Genomic DNA, 21,516 nt, shown 5'->3' with positions numbered 1-21,516 from the left:
GATGGTATTTTAACCTAATTAAAACTTAATCCTAATTAGAAATTAATCCTAATGATAAATTAATCTTAATTAGAACTTTTCAATATTTACAAAAAAGTCATTTTTTAAAATAACTTAAATTTGTTCTAGTCTGGAAGTTCAAAAATCGGGATTCAGGAATATTTTTGTTTGAAAAATTACAATATGCTATAGCATTTTCTTTTAACATAAAATTGATAGGACACCTTATATATCAGACATGCAATTACTTAATTTTTCAAAGACAATTTAATATTCGAGTTCGATTATTCACTATTTATCAGGAATATGATAAAAAATAGAATTAATGAGATAATTCTAAACAACAAAGTACAAAAAATGTTTCTATTTATTAGTCTTACAAGATTACATTTTATAAGAATTACAGATTTTAAAGATTCTATAATTACAGATTCTTTGATTTAACATAAAGGAATATTCTAAGTACTAATCGTGCTTAATATTATTTAACTTCGCTTTAAAGAAAACAGTATATACATAATTGAATTGTTGGCCTACATAATAAAAGAGAAAAAGAGAGAGAGAGAGAGAGAGAGAGAGAGAGAGAGAGAGAGAGAAAAGAAAAAGAGGTAAAATTTTTATTATATTATATAATTAGAATTATAATTTATTAAAAAATGTTCGCTTTTTTGTAACTAGATTATAATAAAATGAAATAGCTTAATATTATCTAGCTAGAGCGAAAATGCTCCATAGAAAAAAATATTATTTATATGATTTTGAAAATATCACACATCGTTTATATACATATATAAAGTAAATTTTTAAATAAAATTATAAATTTAATTAGTAATTAAAAATTATATTTGATAAGATTAAAATTAGTTATTAAAATATTACAAATGTAAATTTATTGTTTTATTTTTATAAATAATATATGTTTTTTAACTTACTATTTTTTCTTATATAAATTATAAAATGTTCCAAAATTATGTATGTAAATTATAAACATCATAAAACACAAAAAGAAAAATATATATATTAAAACAACATAATAAGAATTTAATGAACAATTAAAAATAATATTTCAATTATTTATTAAAGTGGAATAGAAATTTTTCCGGGCACATATATGGTCTACATAAACTTTTATTTAGTTTCATTATATTATTATTATAAATATGTGTGCAATAATGCTTGCAGAACAATTGTTCTGGCTATCGGGATTGAAACAATTGAAGTTATTAGGAAAACGATGTAAGCAAACGAAGCTGTAATTGGGATAGGTAAATGGCATCTCTTTTGAAAGTTTGCCCAAACTTTTCATAAACATCTTATATATATATATATATATATATATATATATATGTGTGTGTGTGTGTATATATTTTTTTCTAATAAATAAATATATGTATATCATATGCGTAAAATAAGATTTATATTACATTATACTTTTTTATCTAATCATATTTTTTACATTATCTCTCCCTCTCTCTCTCTTTCTCTCTCTCCCTCTTTCTATCTTATATGTAACATAAAAAAGTTTAATAGAAAAAACAATTTTACATTGTCTCATTAGTTTGTATTGTTATTCTTTCTTAATTATGCTTGCTCATCAATATGCATCAACGAGATTTGCGAACGTAAGCTCGTTCACAATTACAAGTAGATAAGATTGATATAGATTTATTTAAGATATTAAACATTTTTGTTGAGAACATTCAAATTATTATAAGCTAATTATTTTAACGTCTTTTACTTTTAATTTTAAAAAATCCAACATATCTTAATAACTATAAATCTAACTAACAATAAGATTATATAAAAATCAATTGTAGAGAGTAAAAAAATGTTACTTCTCCTGAAAAGAAAAGAAAACAAGATGAGACTTGATGTCTATTTGCATATCAAAAGTCTAGTTGATAGAAATTAGTTGATAGATTCTTCTTATTTCGACTCCCTTGTAAAAAGCACGGACGTCTCTACGTCGAAATAAAACGGATATACTTCTTTCTAGTACGTCGGCAATCCAGAAGAAATGCGTGATGCCTAGAACGCTCTGTATATTTGTAGGGCGTTCTTGGCAACTCCGGGGTTCTCTCTTTCGCTTTCAGCTAGGCTGCGGGTTTCGAGACTGTGAAAGAGGTGAACGTATTGTTTACCGACGTTCCATCTCGATGGTTTCATCGCCGAGCGGCGATGTCAGCAGAAATGGCGTTGCAAATAAAGCGAGGGAAGCGGGAAAGACCGGCGGATTCGCGCCACCGGTTCGTTCATGAAATCGTGCTCGTGTTTCCAAAGTAGTGAAACCAGTCGACCGTTTATGCAATCGAAAGATTTATTTGCCGCTATGATAACGATTTTTCGGTTAAACTTCACTTCGATAACCTGTGTACTACATTTTTAGCATGCATGTATATTTTTAATATATATATGTATATACATATATACAATATATATATTTATTTAGTACATACTCTGCCCAAAAAAATTAAAGAGTCACTTTCTTCCATGTAAAAAAGGCCAATTTTCAAGTAGTTAAAATTTCCTTAAAAATAATATCGAAATAAGATCAATAAAAAAGCGTTTCAAAGCTTGAAGTTTCTAGATTTAGAATTTTTAAATGAATTTCAATTCTTTCTATTCGTTACAAGATTACATTGTAAGAAAACGACGTCCGTCGTTTGAACAAATTTTTCAAAAGTTTGTCCAAGAATACCGAATTAAAAAAAATTATAACACAATTTCATTAATTGGGTGTTTAAAAGCAGAGTTTTAGCTTTAATTTTTTTCTTTAACGAATGTTTTATGACTTTTTTCGTCGAGATATTAATAATTAACCAACATCGAGCTATTGACTTTGAACGTTTCCAAAGTAGCACATATTCGTTTCAAAAACGTTTCACAAATGTTTCCGCGAAACGTTTTAGAACCGGCTTTTAAAAACGTTTCTGATTGGCACAAAATGTCCACTTAAAAAACGTTAAGGGAAACATCATTTTCTAACAAAAAAAAAAACGTTTAAGAAACTGTCAAAATACGGTGTTTTTGCTTTATTTGTGAAAAATTTGTTTATTCACAAATTTAATAAAATAATGCATATATGGATATAATCCATCTATTTTCATCATGTTCTGAATCTCTTGTCGAGATTACATCACAAGTCAAACTGACAAAAAAGACATAATTTAAATTATACTTTTAGTATCTGTTCTTTTAGACTTTATGTACATGTTATGAAAACTTGAATACGAGTTATAGTTAAGTCTGAACACACCACGTAGCGGCAAACAAAGGAACACGTATATTATAAAATAGATCTTTTTTGTCTTGTCGAAAAGATGATCAAAAAGACATCTTTTAAAAAATGACTTTTTCTGTAGGTAGAAAAATATTCTTTTAGACATCTTTTAGCCTTGTCAGAAAGATAACTTAAAAAAGACATCTTTTCGTCATTTTTTAGTTTTCTGTACTATCTGGGGATCGTCTTAATAAGTACAATTTTAATAATGTGTATATATATAATTTTGTATTAAAAAATTAATTTTTGTTCTATTTATAGAAACGTAAAAAATACGTTTCTTAAACCATGATTTTAAAAATGTTTCTGTTGAAACGGTTCTTATTAGTGCTTGACGGTTAAAAAATATTGGATGCTTTTAGAAAACGTTTATAAAACGAACATGTGCTACCTGGGCTATAACTACTGAAAATATGATTGTACAATAATCATTAAAAAAGCAATTTAAAGAGAAAAGTTAGCACTTTAAAATGCTCTTATCGTTTTTTCAATCATTATTCATTTTTAAAGCGTAATTGTTATTTAAAAATCAAGTAAAAACTGCACTTTTATCTTTTTAATTTAAATCACTAAAAGTTAACGAAAAAACGCTAAAATTTTTATGAACTCTACAACATTTAGAAGTAAAAAGCATTCCAGTTACTTATACAAAAGGCTAGAATGTTAATTTTTGTCTGTACATTTTAAAAATTTAAATTAATGATTATTGTACGATCAGTTTTTCACTAGTTATAAGCATTGAAAATCAGCAGCTCGATTTTGTTTTAATAATAAATATCTCGGCAAAAAAAATCATAAAACATTCGTTAAAAACAAAAATTAAAGTTAAAACTTTGCTCTTTAGCACTCAATTAATAAAATCGTGTTAGAATTTTTGTTTAATTCTAGATTCTTAGACAAACTTTTGAAAAATTTGTTCAATTGACGGACGTCGCTTTCTCACAATGTAATTTCGTAACAAATAGAAAGAATTGAAATTCATTTAAAGATTCTAAAACTATAAACTTCAAGCTTTGAAACGCTTTCTTATTGATCTTATTTCGATTATTTTTAAGGAAGTTGTAACTACTTGAAAATTGGCCTTTTTTATATGGAAGAAAGTAGTCCTTTAATTTTTTGTGTAGTATATATATATATATATATATATATATATATATATATATCATGTCATACACATATATTATATATATATATATATATATATATATATATATATATATATAATATATGTGTATGACATTCCTTTTCCAATTGTTGAGCAATATTACATATCAATTTTGAACATTTGAAGTTCTGATTTAGAATTTAAATTTTGAAGATTTGAAGTTCTTTTTGAATACGTTAAATGTTTGAAGTTCAATTTTGAAGATTTAAAATTTTTATGTGTTAAAAATAAGATATTTTGGGGAATAAAATTCTTGACATTATAATCGCTTATTTTCTTTTATATTTTTAAATTAAATTTTTTTTAATATAAATGTCGAAATAAGAATAATTATGAATTCTAAATTATATATTATAATTGTAAGAATAGTTTCCTCTATCGAAAAAATTAATTTCTTTTTCACTTCTAGTTAACACAATTCTCTATCATCATCACTTTATAAGGGAAGCAGATTTAAACTGTAAGATTGGAAGATATTTAAATTCTTAATCTTTTCTTAAGATTATGTTTTTATTTTTTTATTTTTTTTATGTATTCTTGTATAGCAAAATATTTTTTAATAATTAGATTATATATCATACTTAATTTTTGTTTGTTATTGATTTGGAATTAAAATATAAAATGGATATATTGTAGATTTTTAATTTATTGCTTTTTTGTATAATCAAATATAAAGTATAATATATGATAAAATATAAAGTACACAATATAATCAAATATAAGGTAAAATATAATAAAATATAATATAAACAAATAAAATATAATATAAACATAATAAAAATATATAGTAAAATATATAATAAAAAATACTTTTTTTGTACAATAGTTTTTTTCAACATGTGCATGCTCTTGATGCCTTTTTTCATCATTTTTCTTCTTTCAAAATATGTCGATACGCGCTTAATCATATGCTCAAGCTATTTTTGAAACACTAATGAAAAGACCTCTTTAGATGATTTATAATTTGCGATAAAATTGAAGAAAATAGAATTCTATTTATAATTTTATGTATCATATTTTTAATGTATATGTGTATTTTGATTAGTATGTATTTTATATCTTTAAATGTTTTCTGTATTATATATAACACATAAAAATTATAAATATAATTCTGTTTTGTAGATTTTGTCGCGAATTATAAATCGTCTAAAGAGACCCCCCCCCCCCCCTTTAGAAAAAAACATCATCAACAACATTTACTTATATGTATACTACTTGTCAAATTATGAATGCAAAAGAAGGTTGTCCTTATTTCAAGAAATTCCTCTCTTTTGTACAATAATTTTTAAATATATTTATATATAATGTAATATGTGTCTTATCTGTTTTCTTTCAGAAAAGATTATAACAAAATATTGTTATTAAAACAAAATTTTGTACAAAATTTTTCATATATATTTAAATAAAATATATATCACCACTTAAAACTTATAAAATATATAACTTATAAATAATACATAACTTATAAAATATATGATAACTTTTTATATAAAGATAAATTAGACTATTTATTTATATATAATATATAAGGTATAACATTATTTTTATATAAATGTGAACTATTTTTTTTATCCCCCTAAATTATGCAAACGTTACATAACGTGCATTGCGACGTATAGTTTGTTTTTATTGCTGACTTATGAATTGTTTTTTACTTACCAATGGAAGAATCCATTGACGTAACAAATGACTTCAAGTCCAACAAGCGCCCCCTCGGCGCTGTCGATGTCACAGATAAACTTCGGGACTCGCAGGTGCTGGTTGATGTTGCTGTTGCTGTTGCGGCGGATGCGATTGCTGATTTTGAGTTTGATGTTGCTGCTGTTGCTGCTGCTGTTGCTGCAATGTCTGCTGTTGATGATGGTTATGGTTGTGACTATGATGGTGATTTTGCCGCGCTCTCAACATCTCGTATCTCTGCTTGTAAAGATCACGCTCCTGCTGAAGCCGTGCTACATCGATCTTTGTACGTTGAAGTTCGTTCTGCAAATTCCGATTAGTTGTCTCGAGGTCCTGGCGTTGTTGCAGACGTTTGCTTCGACAGTTTTGAGCGTAACCGCGATTCTTTAGAGTCCGCCTCTTCTGCTTCAGTCGTACAACCTTCGCATATTATTGTAAATTTATATAATTAAAATATATAAATATGTTACAATTTGGCGGTATTTATCAGAGATTTTTATAATAAAAATTATAAAACCAATGTAATTTTTAATTGGAAGTAAAATTATATTGTAAATAAATAGTATAATGATCTTTATTTTGTTTATTTATTTCTTAACCGTTTGAGTGCGGTGAAGCGCTATCGCGCTTCGCTTGTCCTATGCCAAAAATGCGGAGAAGCGCGATCGCGCTTCTCTTGTCTAGCCAGGAATGCGGAGACGCATGATCACGCTGCTGTTCATTAGTATAATTTTCGTATTAATTGAGAACAGTTGTATTTATATCCATTTCAGTTTATTATTAATTTCGTTTAATTGTGGTTTTTAGTAATATAAAAATTAAAATAAAACAGTGGTAAAATATAGTAGTGGAGCCGTAGATCATGGTACGGTAGAAAAAATGAGTCAATGTAAAAAGATAGATAGATTTCGACTTTAATTTTTTTTATATTATAGAGAAGGAATGGTTAGCAAGCAAAAATGAAACAGAAAGACTACCAGTAAGTAAAAAGTTTTCTTTAGAAAAATTGCCTGGACGAAACTTGCGACAGTGTGAGGTTTGCAGTAAAAAAAATGGAAATGGAATTAAACGATCCAACTTAATTTGTGCTATATGTAAAAAAGGAATTCATGGAATTTGTGCAGCAAAACACTCATGTAATAAGTGAGAATAAAAAACATTTTTGTTAGTAAAAATTCCTTTTTTTATAATAATTAGAGTTAATTATAACCATTTTTATTATTTTCCCAAAAAAATAACTACGCATTTCATTCCGCAATTTTAGCATATACATAAGAAAATTCTTCCGCACTCAAACGGTTAATAAGAAATTAAATATGTCAAAAATAGAAATACAACACATCTAATAAGATTTTATTTTATTAGATTTTATTTTATTGTTTTACTTATTTTGTAAATTAATTATGGAAAACTTAATATGGCGGCTTCTCTACAAGATTGCTATAGTTTTTGATTTATTGATACTGAATATGATATAAAAAATTCGAAAATAAAAATTACTTATTTTGGGATGGTTTCGTTTGCTATAAAATATTTATGCAATGCCACATAGATATTTACTTGTTTTTTTACATCGACAAAATTCTCATAATCAAATAAATAATATACACGATTCTTTTTAGTTAATGTACGCAAAATGTTAATATAATTTTTATATTTTGTATATAAAATATATGTATGCGTAATAATGTCATCTGTGCAATCTGCATGTATGCAATGTGCATACATGTGTAATAATAAAATGTCATGTGCTCAAATATACCGTCGTATTTTAAATTATTAAATGTGTACAATAATTCTTAGTAATCAGTAGGCAATCGAGATTATCAATAATCGAAACTGTCAACAAAATGATGTAGGAATATAAACCTGTTTAGGATTGTATGCAAATAAAATTTTCTCTTCCAAAACATTTTAAAGAATTTCCAGAATTTCAGTAATTTTATTCTCCATTTTAATGTGGTTTACATATGTATAAATCACACACACACTTTATACTTTAAATGTTAGCATAATTTATGTAACATATAATTTATTATAAATTAAAAAGATAACATTAATGGATAAAATTTGATGAATTTGCCGAGTTAAATCAGTCGAATTTTGAAATACGGGAATATAAAATATAGAAAATTGAATTCACATTCAAAATTATATCAATTTTCTACAATTTATTTTAAGAAAATATTGTTACATATTTCTATCACACGGTAAAAAATTTGGTCTTAAATTTAACATATTTCTCATGTCCCAATTTATCCACTCTAATTTTAATGTTAATTTAACAGAAGGCAAATATGTAAACAAATAACACAAATAATATGTAAAAAATTAACACAAAAATGTGAATTAGTGTAAAATTTACTTGTTAATTATGTTGTTTTAACTCTTAGAAATGGTGAATATTAACTCAATGCAGAAAAGTTAAAATAACATAATGACAGTATGTTATATTAACATAAGAGTATGTTAAGAATTTAACACAAAAATTTCTACATGAGAAAATTTCAACAAAAATACAAAATGTTTTTTACCATATATGTATTCTTTCCACTCAGAATAAAATAGCTGCTCTTCAGTTATTAAATATTTACAAATTAATATTTATGAATCAACTTAATAAATGTTATAAACAAATATTTATAAATCAACTTTTATATGAAATATTGCAACTTTTTCTTTAAAAAGCCTTCAAACTTCTGGGAGTTCAATTTGGTTTTTAATCAACATTCAACCAGGTTGCTAATTATCTTTGAAGAAAAAGCTGCAACATTTATGTCATATAAAAATTGATTGATAAATGTTAGAAATATATAAAAAATCTGTAATAAATATTTTACCCAACCTAAATATTTCTTCACCCACTCAAAAAATGCCTCTTCTTCAATCAACTTTACATTGATGTTAGTATAATATAGTACACTGAGAGAAAAGTGTCTGGTATTTGCAACTATAATTGCATAGTAAATTAATTATAGTTGCTATTCGCATTTTTATAGTTATTATTGCTATAATAATAATAAAAATAACCACGTATAGTTGTTATATAATTATGGTTGTTATCATCATATTTATTATATCTTACCATATATAAATCATAATTATAATACTTAAAATCATATATATGGTTGCATAAACATATAAAAAAGCTATGATAACAATAATATAGTTATAAGTTAAGGAGATGCCGTACCTTACCGATTAAAACTTGTTTCGTTAGACACCATTATTATTATTTTGGTTGTACAGAATGAAAAATGCTTCTCCACGATGAAAATACATGCAATAACGAAGCGAGAACGTGTGCAATTTTCAGTTAAAAATGAAAAAAAAATTACAGTTTTAAATTATCGACTACTAGCGTCATATCGTAACTGTATTTGCTTAATATAAAAGTTTTGCAATTTGCACGTACAAAATGAAATATGTTCCCGCCTGGAAATGCATGAAAGAATATATGTAAACTCTTAGAAATGAATTCGAAGTCTTAGTTATTGCAAAACTTTTAAAATAATAATTTTGATGTCTAACGAAGCAAGTGTTTTGATCGGTAAGGTAGGACGGTACGATATCCCCTTAACTATAATTCACATTATTAGTATGACTATAAAAATATTGCTGCTTCTAAAAATGACTATAAATTATGGTAAATGCAACCATTTATTTCTCTCAGTGAATCTGTGATGTGGACAGAAAGAGAGAGAGAGAGAGAGGGATTTCATTTACCTGTTCCCGCGGACAGCCATGGAGACGCTTGTTGAGCTCGCGTACCGAGAGCGACATCAGAAGCTCGTCGTCCATAAGTTCTTCCTGAGGATTCGAGCCATTGCAATTGGAATACAGGCCGTTGCCCACACGGTGGGCCGAATTGGGCCCACCAGCACCGCAGGAACTCACAGAACAAACACTTAACGGCCTACCAGGTTGCATCGGTATTCCCTGCATACTGTCCTCCATTCCCTGCATCACGCTCCCGCTCGTGGGAAGCATTCCTCCTCCTGCGCTCGGACCGCTGTAATACTCCAGATGATTCGACATCGCCAGGTAGCCGCCTACGACAATGATATGTGCGCGATAATGGAGGACGTAAAAGAAAAGTATAACGAAAGGCGCCGACATGTATGAGAAGTAACTGTCCAAACAGCACAACATATTTATAAAATGTTTATAATAATTATTTAAATATTTTATAAATATTTTGAAGATTTTAGATTGAATAGATCATAAATATTTACCATAAATATCCTAGTACATATTTGAGAAATATTTACAAAATAATTACTATAAATATTTATTTTTTATTTGCTATAAATATTATGTAAAATATTTTATACATATTTTTATAAAATATGTATAAAATATTTATATAATATTTCAAAAAAAAAAATATATTTTCATAAATATTTATCATATATATCATAAATATTGTGTGCTGCTTGGGTCAAGATATTGATTCCAAATTATTTATTACAGATATGTAATTTTTATTTTCTCTTTCTGTCGAGCAACATGTTGCTATATTCTTGATTTTTTTTAAATTTTAATATTCTTTTTGTTATGTATATAACACTACACACTTTATTTATCGAAAAATAATCAAAAGTAAGATTTTAAGTAAAACAAGTTTTTTTTTTAAATTTTCTTTAATATATAAAAACTCTAGAGCCTTAAAATTTTTATATATAAGTATTATATATAAAAAGTATATAATTCTTATTCTCTAAAAAAATCACTTTTAACAAAAGTATGTAAAATTAATTAGTCGAAAACATCGAAGTTCTCTGGAAAGTATCATTGTTGCTTCTTGTTCTTCCGCTGTATTTACTTTGTGAATACATGTCATAATCGAACTCGATATTTTGACAGTTTCGAAAGAATTAATAATAACACTGTAAATAATTTTATCCATTTAATATTAGTTTAATATTCTGTTATTAAAGAGCGAAGAAAATTGTTATATGAACTTTTCTCAAATTTACAATCTATATACAATATACACGTTAAATGGTATCATTGTAATTAAAAATTGCCTATATTTTGACAACTTGAATTTTCAGACGTTTAACAATAAATAACTTTATATAATATTATATTCGTTAAATATAAAATTTTATATGAAATCTTGAAGTATGTCAAAGAATCGTAATCACTAATTTTTTTGAATGATTAATTTACTATACAAAAGTAGATTGAATGACATATTTATCAATATACGTATAATTATATTTTTATAGTTATATACTTGGCAAAGATATTTCTTTTTTTAATTTTAGAGTTTTTTAATTAAATTTTATTAAAATAATATACATATAGCGAAATATCACATGCGTGTAAATGTCTGCACTTGAAATGTCTGCAACAATGAACTGTCGTAGATTCGGTTTTTGCCTAAATTATTGTTATTATTGTATTATTATAATTGTATATAGTATATTATTATAGTGTTCGGATTAAATATTATTAGTATATTTTCATAAAAATGTTCTTTTATTTGAGTATGCAAACGCGAATAATGATAACATAGCGAGAAATTTATGAGCGTAATACTAGTGTTTCATTTATTATGACCAACATTTTAAATGCGAAAATATATTTACAAACAGATTTGTGGTGCACATATATACAATAAAAAATGTGTAAAAAATTTCATTAAGCAATATTTCAACATTTAGTATCAGAATATGAAAATATAATAATATAATATTATAATAAAAATACTCAGATGCGTTATTTTATCATAATTAGAATATCTTTTAAACATCCCTTGTAATTATTTATTTTTCTAAAATTATTTATTTAAAATTTATTTAAAAACGATTTTATTAAAATTATTTATCTTATGTAATTAAATATAAAAATGTGTATAAAACAAATCAAATCCAATTTATTCGTACAATGTAGATTAATTTTCACGATTTAGTTATATATGTTAAATATTTTATCGTACACTCGACATCCTTTTAAAGAAAAATATAAAGGTTTATCCTAATTTTATGATATAGAACTGATTTTTTATCCTATACAAGTTACATGTAAGAATAAATCTTAAAGAATTCTAATCGTCTTATTTAAGTCAATGTAAACAAAATTAAGATTATATTTTTACGGATAAAACACATAAATTTAATATATCTAAACAATTTATTAATTTTTTAATCAAAGATGCGCCATATTTTATTTATGTTAAAAATAAAAAAAGTACACACCTATCATAAACACATGTTCTTCGAATTATAAACATTTTCATTTGAAATAAAATTTTATACATATGCTTTTAAATTTTTTATATACATCGATTAATTTAACATTATGTACTAACATAATACATGAATAAGTTATTAGTTTATTTGAAATGATTCGATATGAAAATTAAAATAGCGTTTATTGATACTAGAAACTTTCAACTTTTTGACAGTTTGTTAGAGGTTGATGCTGTATTGTTGAAAAAAATATTATTTTTTCTCAATATTCTTTAATTCTCAATATTTATTCTTTAACTTTAATAAAAAATTTTAATTTTATCTTTCTATGCTAAATAAAAATATTTTTACAAAAATCCTTTACAATATCAAAATATGTGTAAAGTAAGCGTAAAAATAACGAAAATAATTTCTAAAAATCATCGAAAAATATCGCAATAAGATCATAATTATTAAACACAAGTATTAAAATAAAAGACATCGCACATAACAATAACACATTAATTAATTTAATTTTGATAACTCTCTTTTTTTTACTGTAACTAAATAAATAAATAATATTTAAATATATAATTTGTTATTATTTTTATTATTATATTTATCTATATAATTTTTTTATATAATTTTTTATTTTTATTGGAAATTTTTATCTTTTATTTTTCCTTTATTTTCTTCTTTATTTTAGTCTTTAGTTTTAATCTTCAGTATTTTAGTCTTATTTTTTCTTCAGTAGTTTAGTCTTCACTTCTTTCTTTTTATTTTAATCTCCAGTTTTAGTAATTATACATAGAATTCCAAAAAAATAATTTTTAATTTTTGTATAGAATTACTATATATCCAGATTAGTGAACTCTATCCTATACTGGAAGGGCTAGTCCTTTGAAAATGTGAAGAGCAAGAGGGAAAAAACTGTCATCTCCCTCCTTGTTTAGCAAATTTTGATTGGCCAATGATTTTCTATGATTTTTTCTACTTTCTAAATCATATTGTTTATAGTTTATACAATTCTTTATTGCACAATATTGTTACATTGTTAATCTTGTCTTTCTCTTCCATTTTATTATTTCTTCGATATTATACTTATTAGCTGATTGTAGTGGATTAGTAGATTAGTAGTATTAGTAGTTATTATTATACATTTCAATAAGCTAATGTTTTTTAGTTCAGATAGTACAAGATTAGAAAAAAAAGAGATGGCAGTTTTTTTCTTCTCGTTCTTCATATTTTCAAACAAAGCCCTACCCATTCCAATTATCGACATATAGAATGGACTACTAATGACAATGGAGGGGGTCCGCACGCGTAGAGTGAGAGACAAATAATATAAGGTCACGCTCTGTCTTTTTCTAATAAAATCTGATTGATTCTTATAAAACCATAATATTAATGCTATGTCCGTTGTTTATCCCCTCCATTGTCATTAGCAGTTCATTCTATATGTCGATGATTCCAATATAGGATCTTTGACTATATAAATATGGACTGCTAACGCAAACTTCAGGTCTGTTATCAACATTAAGTGCTTGCAGCGTTATAAAGTACCAACGAGAAAACGACGAACTAAAATAAAAGTATGTAAAAATGTTATAAAATATAAAAAATATAATAAATTATATATATATATATATATATGTATATAATATATCTAAATAAATTTTTCAGAATTTAAAGTATTATTATTTCCACAATTAATTTGACCTCATGATTTGAATCTCTTGGGCTTTTGGTATTTGATGGTGGCGCTGAAAATCAATCAATGTTGGATACAAAACCTTGCTCTAACAGGAAAAATAGGAGTGCCAGCAGTCCATACTTGTATAGTCAAAGTATAGAATAGAGTTCACTGATCCAGATACACACACATACACATACGCGCGCGCAAATAATTCTTTAAAGTACTCACCCATATGCCTGATGGGACGTGGTACCTGCTGCTGCTCCTGGAAGTGGTGATGTGCTGGCGCGGCCGGCCAGGACTCATGATGGGACTCCGGAGGGGTTTGCTCTTGAGGACAGTGAGGTCTCAGGTCGAGCGGCTCCTGCCTCAAGGACTGCGTTAGCCAACCCATGCCGCCCGTGCTGACTTGTATCTCATCCTGGACTAGCGCCGCCGACGGCTGCTGCAGCTGCATTAGGATTCTGCTCCCGCAGTCCCGGGGATCGCGCCCGTCCCGGTGATCCCGGTCGGAGGAACCGCGGTGGAGCTGCAGCGGCGGCGGTGATGCCGAGACGGGCGGCGTGTCCGGCGGCGTCCCCGGATGTGACAGGGTGGTGAGATGCGCCGCGGACGCGACCGGCGGCGCCTTCACCAGGACCCCGTGCTGTACCTGAATGTGGGGCTGTCCGTACAACGGATGCGGCTGCTCCAGCTCGTGGGCGGGCGGCGTCAGCGGCGCCAGGGTCAAACCCTGTGGCTGCAGCTGCCCCGGGAGCTGTACCACGCTGCTGTTAACCATCACCGTCGGCGAACCCATTCGCACCTGCAACCCACATATCAACGCCTCGATTTATTAAATTAAAGAAAGAAATTTAAGTTTTCATTTTTATTATGTATATCGTTCATTATTTCCTTGCCAAGTATGATGAGAAATTCCGTAAGTATTTACGCGATTGATGTCTTTTTTGAATACTGTAAGTCTATAAAGATAATTTTTTTTTCTGAAAAAAATAATAGATGGCCAATTTTATTTTTTAGATTATATACATTAAATATTAAATATATATTAAATATAAAAATATTAAATATTGAAACCTTTAATTTTCAAATTAATTATGTACGAATAAAGTATGTCATTAAAATATAGAGTAAAGAAGCGTATATATAAAATGACGAAGTAGGTAGAATAATAAATTGCTAATAATAATTCTAAGATAATAACAAATAATGAGTTAATGCCCAATTTTTTACAGGCTTTTTATAATAATAAATAATCTCTTGTAGTTTGAGTTTAATCTGTCAAGGAAATAGATAATGTATTTAATAAAAAATGTGTTTTGACTATAATATCGTATGTAATTTTTTGGTGTTTGTTCATAGAAAATGGCATAATTATAGTAAATACTTTGGTTATTTTTATGAAATCATAATCTAATATATCTAAAAAAAAAACGCATATAATAACACTAATATTTTCCATTTTTCACATTTGTAACATTTTTTAAAGATAAATAAATATATATAATAACTTTGGGAGATAAAATGACGAATGTCATAAGATATGTTATACAATACGTTGGTACAGTTGTTCTAGATTTAAATAAAATTATTTAGCATAATTTACATTATAAAAATTTTGAAAATAAATAACACATAATTAAGAATGTTAATCCTAATAATATATTTAAGTATGTAAACAATCAGTATTTTGATTCTTATTTTTATAAATCAAAGTATACATCGTTTGCGATGACAATAGTTGTGTAAAAGCTTTTATCTTGCTTTGTGGCAATCAACACAAATAAATAAAAAAGAATCAAATTTTTTTCAATATCTTATTTGCTTTAGTGCAAAAAAATAGTAATTGAAAAAATAAATATTACATAAAATTTTGTATATTTTTATTACCTAATCGAATGTAAATCTAAACCTTTACAAAGTCATAATTACATAAAAAATTCGAACAATCCAAATTTTAAGTTTGAAATGTAAAATCATTCAGATTGCTCGAATTTAAAGATTTATTTGAATAGTTCGAATTGTTTTTCGACAATATTGTGCAAAGTTAAACGATGCATTTCGAATGGAGAACAAATAGAAGAGTTTATTTTTACAGTAAATATTAATTAATTTTATTTACATTTTTTAAAAATTCGAACTAATCAAAGAACCAATTCTTCGATGAAATAGATCGGCTTCGTTTGAACTGTCCATTACTTCAAGCTCAAACTTTGTACTTCGAACAATATGATATCATATCATTCAAATCTTTTATCTAAAATATAATAATAATATTATGATCAAAAGTAAAATTTGTTTCATTACATTCATCTTTTCTGATAAAAATCGTTACATATAATATTATTAACGGATAAGTGGAGATTTATATTTTGATCTCATATGAATCATTTAATATATATTTTCGTAAGGTAATGTAACAAAATGTCAATGAAATAATATCGGGTAAAAATCATTATGTTTCCAACCACACTTTTTCGTAAAAAACAATCATATATCAATATCACTTGCAAAACTGTGATCTAATTGATTTACACATAACGGATAATATTTTGTTAATGCGGGACATGATGTGTAGTCTGAATGATAATATAACGTAAAATCTCTTTCTCTCTCTCTCTCTCTCTCTCTCTCTCTCTCTCTCTCTCTCTCTCTCTCTCTCTCTCTCTCTCTCTCTCTCTCTCTCTCTCTCTCTCTCTCTCTCTCTCTCTCTCTCTCTCTCTCTCTCTCTCTCTCTCTCTTATCCGAGTGAGATATGTCCAATTTAACGAACAATATTTAATTTATGAATATTATTTTTAGAATTTTTCTTAAAGAAAACTCTCTTTGTCGAAGAAAATTATTGTCAGTCGCAAAGTTGTGCGATTTTTAATATCGTTACAATCAATCTTGAAATTATAAATTTCTATTAAAATAAGTCTATTCGAGATACTTAATAAAAAAATAAGATCTTATTATTTATTTGTATATATGTAAAGTTTAATTTCTTAAAAACTTTTCATTTTTTTTAATGTTTAATTATTATGTTAATATTTTGTTATAATATAATAGAAAATATTCAAGTTTCTATTTTAATGCCTTTTTTAAATAAAAGTACATATTAAGCAACTATTCAAGTTAATATTAATTTTATTTATAATACTAATTGTATTCTGTAGCGATAAATATACAAAAAAAATTTATATTTACATTATTTTATATACACATATTTATACTAAATTTTACATTATAATAACATTATATGTGTTATGTTGTCTATGTATGAGTGTGTCATATCTTATTTATATTTATATTTTATTTAACGAATAAATTATGATTATAAATAATAAAAATTATTATCGCTCACCAATAATATTCAAATCTGAATTCAGCAACATATATCAGTTCCCATTTTAATGATGATCTAATGTATAAACAAATTCGGAGAACGTCATTGATTACACAATAATTCATTTTTACAATATGAGAGCTGTTTTTTATATAGGTATGTGAGAGAAAAGGATAACTGACACAAATTTTATTTTTAAGTTCTACAAGTTAAAATAAAAATTTGTGTTTATAATATACTTACTAGAGGTTGTTTTTATATAAATTATACGAAAGTTTTGATAATATTGTTTATAGTTAAACTATATTTTAGATAAATAATATTTTTTTCAAAATCAAGAGGAATATTAAGATTTAAAAAATTCAGCCTTTTCTCTTCTCAAACCAATATACATCTTCTAAAGATATGAAAATGAAGAAAAATTATTGAAAATAATGAGAAATTATGATAAAAAAATATTATATTAAAAAATACATATTAAAATATATTTAAATATATATTTAAAAAATATATATATATTAATTATAATCAACACATATGTATACATATACATATATAAAATATATGTATGTACTTCTACTATCAAAAAAATTATATGTAATAAAAAGAGAGTAATTATATATAAAAATTTGTATGAAATAGAATCTAAATTCCAAAAAATAAACATGACAATTTCAATTTTTTTCTTAAAAAAATCATCTATTTTTTTAATTATGCAGATCTCATAAATATTTTCGAATAAAAATATTTTAAAAAATTAAAAAAATGAAATTCTAATAATAAAAAAAATAAATTTAAATAATATAGTCTTCATAATTTTGTAAAAAAAGCGAAAAAAATATATGTTTATTAGATTTTAAATATAAATTATATTCTACATATAACTGAAATATAACGTCATCATTAATCTGATAAAACAGAAATATAACCGATTATAAAGAAATTTCGCCTTTTTCAAAAATTGCTTTTAAATTAAATTGATTAATTTGCACTTCAAACATACAAAAATTTGTTTTAAATTACATATTTATATTAAAAAATCCTTAAGAAAAAATTAGAAATAAATTATTTTTTACATGTAACGTAACTAAAATTAATTTAAAGATTTATAAGTTTATCTATAGGTATATAATCGGACTGTTTAACATATATACACACATAAATTAAAATTTTAAAACTAATATTTTTGTTTTTAATATGATAAAAAAATATAAGATTTTTATCATTTTCGAATTTTATTATTTTCTAGAAATATATGTAAATATATGTTAAACATAAAGTATTTTTTAATATTTATAATAAATGTTTCGCTATCTATGGGATCACGAAAAAATTAATTAATATGAAAAACGTGTAATTTATAAACAATATTTTTATAAAAAAAGTGCAATTATGTATCGCAAATATATTATGTAATCTTATTTGAATACTTTTTTGCATAGAATATTATAAAAAATTATTTACTAAAAAAAAGTGTAAATTACATTTTACAAGTGCATCACACTTGTAAAGAGTTATATCGTTGGAAATTACGAATCATTAAATCATTCAATTTTTTTTCTACTATTTTTTTATATTCTAAATTATGAGAAGAAATAAACAAATTTATCCTGTGCATGTTGTTAAAAAATTTGCATGCAACTAAATAAAATATTTCTCTATCTTCTTAAATCGAGCTAATTTCACAGAGGGTGCAGTTAATAAAGATATTTTCAGAAGCGTTCTTGTAACACGCTCACCTCTCGTTTGACGTCGGCGGGATCTAGATGATCGAGAACAAATTCTTGGACGTACTCCCTCGCTAGATGGTCCTCGGCTTCCATCTTAACCTCGTCGACCTCTACTTCCACTTCCTCTACCGCGTCAGTCGCAGTCGCATACGTGAGCGTCTCCTGGTTGCTGCCACCGCTGCCGCCACCGCCGTCGCCGTCGCCGCCACCGCCTCCACCGTCGTCGCCACCACCTTTGCCACCACCCGAGCAACTCGTGACCGTCGTTTGTTGCGTTGTTGAAACCACTTTTTTTATTTTGTTGAATATTCCGTCGAGGAGAAAGCCAAACAGACGACGTGTGCGAATTGCCACGTGAGGAGCAAGCCCAACTCGATGAGATTTTTTTCAACTTTATATCATTAAAGAGAGACTTGGGTACTAAGTAAATTCACCGAGAGCAATGCGTTCTGATTTATCAAAGTGTGTTTTTAATTTCTTACTCCTTTTCGATTTTAGTTTTGTTCATGTCATCCGAAGCTGCTCTTCGATTTCTGTATAAATCCCAGATTTACATGATTTTAAAGAGATCTCTTTACGTATGATATCTGTCTAAGAATCGCACAAATCGGTTGCGCAGGCTTGGACGGCAATAGATTAAATGACTTGGTTTGAGGGGTCCTCCTCCTCGGAAGGAGAATAATGGCGTTGTAACAACTTGCTTCTCGCAAGTTAAGTGAAAGATTAATCGTTCTATCGGAATCTTACATAATAAAGTCAAGATAAAGTATGACGAATAATATGAAGCAATATTATGTACCAAGTCGTTGACATGTGTGTGTAAATTAATTAAGATTAAGATAAGAAGAGAAACTTTGAGTTGGAAAGAGGGGGATCTCACTTGTTTATTCTCATGATATTTCTCTTCTGCTGCTTTATTATCACTTTTCTCACAATAATCACAATATTATTGTCGATATTCATCCGCAAACACACTGACACTTAAACACTTTTTTCCCGCTAAAAAGCCAATCTTCAGCGATCTTCTCGTCTCGAAGTTCTATCCGCAACTATCTTGTGTTTTCGCGATTAATCGTGGATCCTTTTTCACTCTCTCCCTCCCCCCGCTCTGCTCGATAACATCGGAAGAAGTACATACGTAATCTCCCGGTTAGCGAAACATTGTAGATCGAACGCCAGTTGACTCCACCCCCCGAGATCGATTCGTGGATCGAACAACGTCTCCCCCCTCCCCTTCTCTGTCGATCCCTCGCGTGTACACTTTTTCCGATTTTCGCGCTCTTGAAGTGAAATCAACGAAAGCGCAATCGATTAATGAAAGAGAAAGAGAAAGAGACGAGGAGAAAGAGAAAAAGGCGCGCTTAAGAAGAAGGAGAAAGAGCAATCGCGTGACAGACGGCAGTAGATACGCCGTCGGAATGATGACTGGCCCGGCCGTAAATGCCGGGAGTAAAATGCGGGAGTCGTGTCTTCGTACGCGCAGGACAATCACGCGTGACGTCACGCACGGTAGGCGCGGCCTCGTCCGCCTCCGGCACGCTCAACGATTGGCGCGCTTCCGACACTCGCGACGCCATTTGCACGCTCCGCCCCCGTGCGTCCCCCCCCTTTCTCTACCTTGTCTCGCCACCAAACCCCACCTCGACGTAAATCCCTTTTGATCGCGCGCCGCGTGGAATCCGGTCATCCGCGAGAGGTGCCCATTAATTTCTAAAGTGATTATTATAATTTTTCAGTTTCGGGCGCGCGGATCGTGAACAAGTTCTACCCTCGCGTCTCTACCCCTTCCCCGTACTCCTTTCGCTTCTTCGTCCCTCGTGAGCCGCCGATATTGCTCCGACTTACCCTTCTTTTCATCTTCTCTTACAGGACACGCCATATATATCGCGGTTTTTTCACTTTTTTTCTGTCTGAATTTCAATTTACCGGCAGTCGGTACCGGATGACAGTTTTATCCGACAATCGCGATCTACCAATCCAAATGAGGGGGTCATGATTTTCCGCGCGGACACCACAGCGGTCGAGGAAGTCACGAGGGGGAGGGGGAGAGTCGCGTCTAGGACGCATCGTTCTGAGAGAAGGAGGGAAAGGGAAGTGCGAAATAAATACCGCGAAACGGGTGTCTGATCGCTGATTAAAGAAAGAGAGAGAGAGATATTAGTTTCCGAATTTCTGATTCTCAAAATTTAAAGCTCGTTGACGAGAGATTGATCGTCGCGCGATTTGTTTCATATTTATGTGAATCATCTTTGACACAAGTAACAAGATGACCTTGTTTTTTATTAGACACGTTAATCTATATCGATAATTTCACTTTTGAATGCTAATACAAATGTATACCATATAATAACCTCTTATATAAAACCTAAAAATCCTAATAAAAATATTTACTAAAATCAATATTTTTTAATATACATATAATATTTCTTTAAATATAATATTTTTTTTTAAATATGAA

The 21,516-nt window shown here is 27.8% G+C and overlaps 1 protein-coding gene across 4 annotated transcripts in view; it reads right to left on the bottom strand.

Moving 5' to 3' along the window:
• Positions 1–1,078: 1,078 nt before the first annotated feature.
• The window catches only part of Tj (Maf family bZIP transcription factor traffic jam), a 30,202-nt gene continuing 9,764 nt past the window's right edge, over positions 1,079–21,516 (bottom strand). Inside the window, exons 1-5 of one of the 4 annotated variants that reach the window (XR_012047882.1) lie at positions 19,068–19,241; positions 14,229–14,805; positions 9,852–10,177; positions 6,105–6,545; positions 1,079–2,113 (exon numbers count right to left, since the gene is read on the bottom strand). Coding sequence is in view for 3 of the 4 variants with exons in the window: in XM_072904499.1 (XP_072760600.1) it covers positions 6,174–6,545; positions 9,852–10,177; positions 14,229–14,805; positions 19,068–19,151 (1,359 nt within the window). In the remaining variant the exon portion in view is untranslated. Of the gene's footprint in view, positions 2,114–5,942; positions 6,546–9,851; positions 10,178–14,228; positions 14,806–17,346; positions 17,563–19,067; positions 19,445–21,516 lie in introns of those variants that run through there. The other 3 variants (XM_072904499.1, XM_072904498.1, XM_072904497.1) reach the window with 3 other exon arrangements.

The sequence above is a fragment of the Anoplolepis gracilipes genome, chromosome 13, assembly GCF_047496725.1.
Source record: "Anoplolepis gracilipes chromosome 13, ASM4749672v1, whole genome shotgun sequence".
NCBI classification, from domain to species: Eukaryota; Metazoa; Arthropoda; class Insecta; order Hymenoptera; family Formicidae; genus Anoplolepis; species Anoplolepis gracilipes.
The sequence above is the reverse complement of the archived record's forward strand: the minus strand, read 5'-3'. Positions and strand labels throughout refer to the sequence as shown.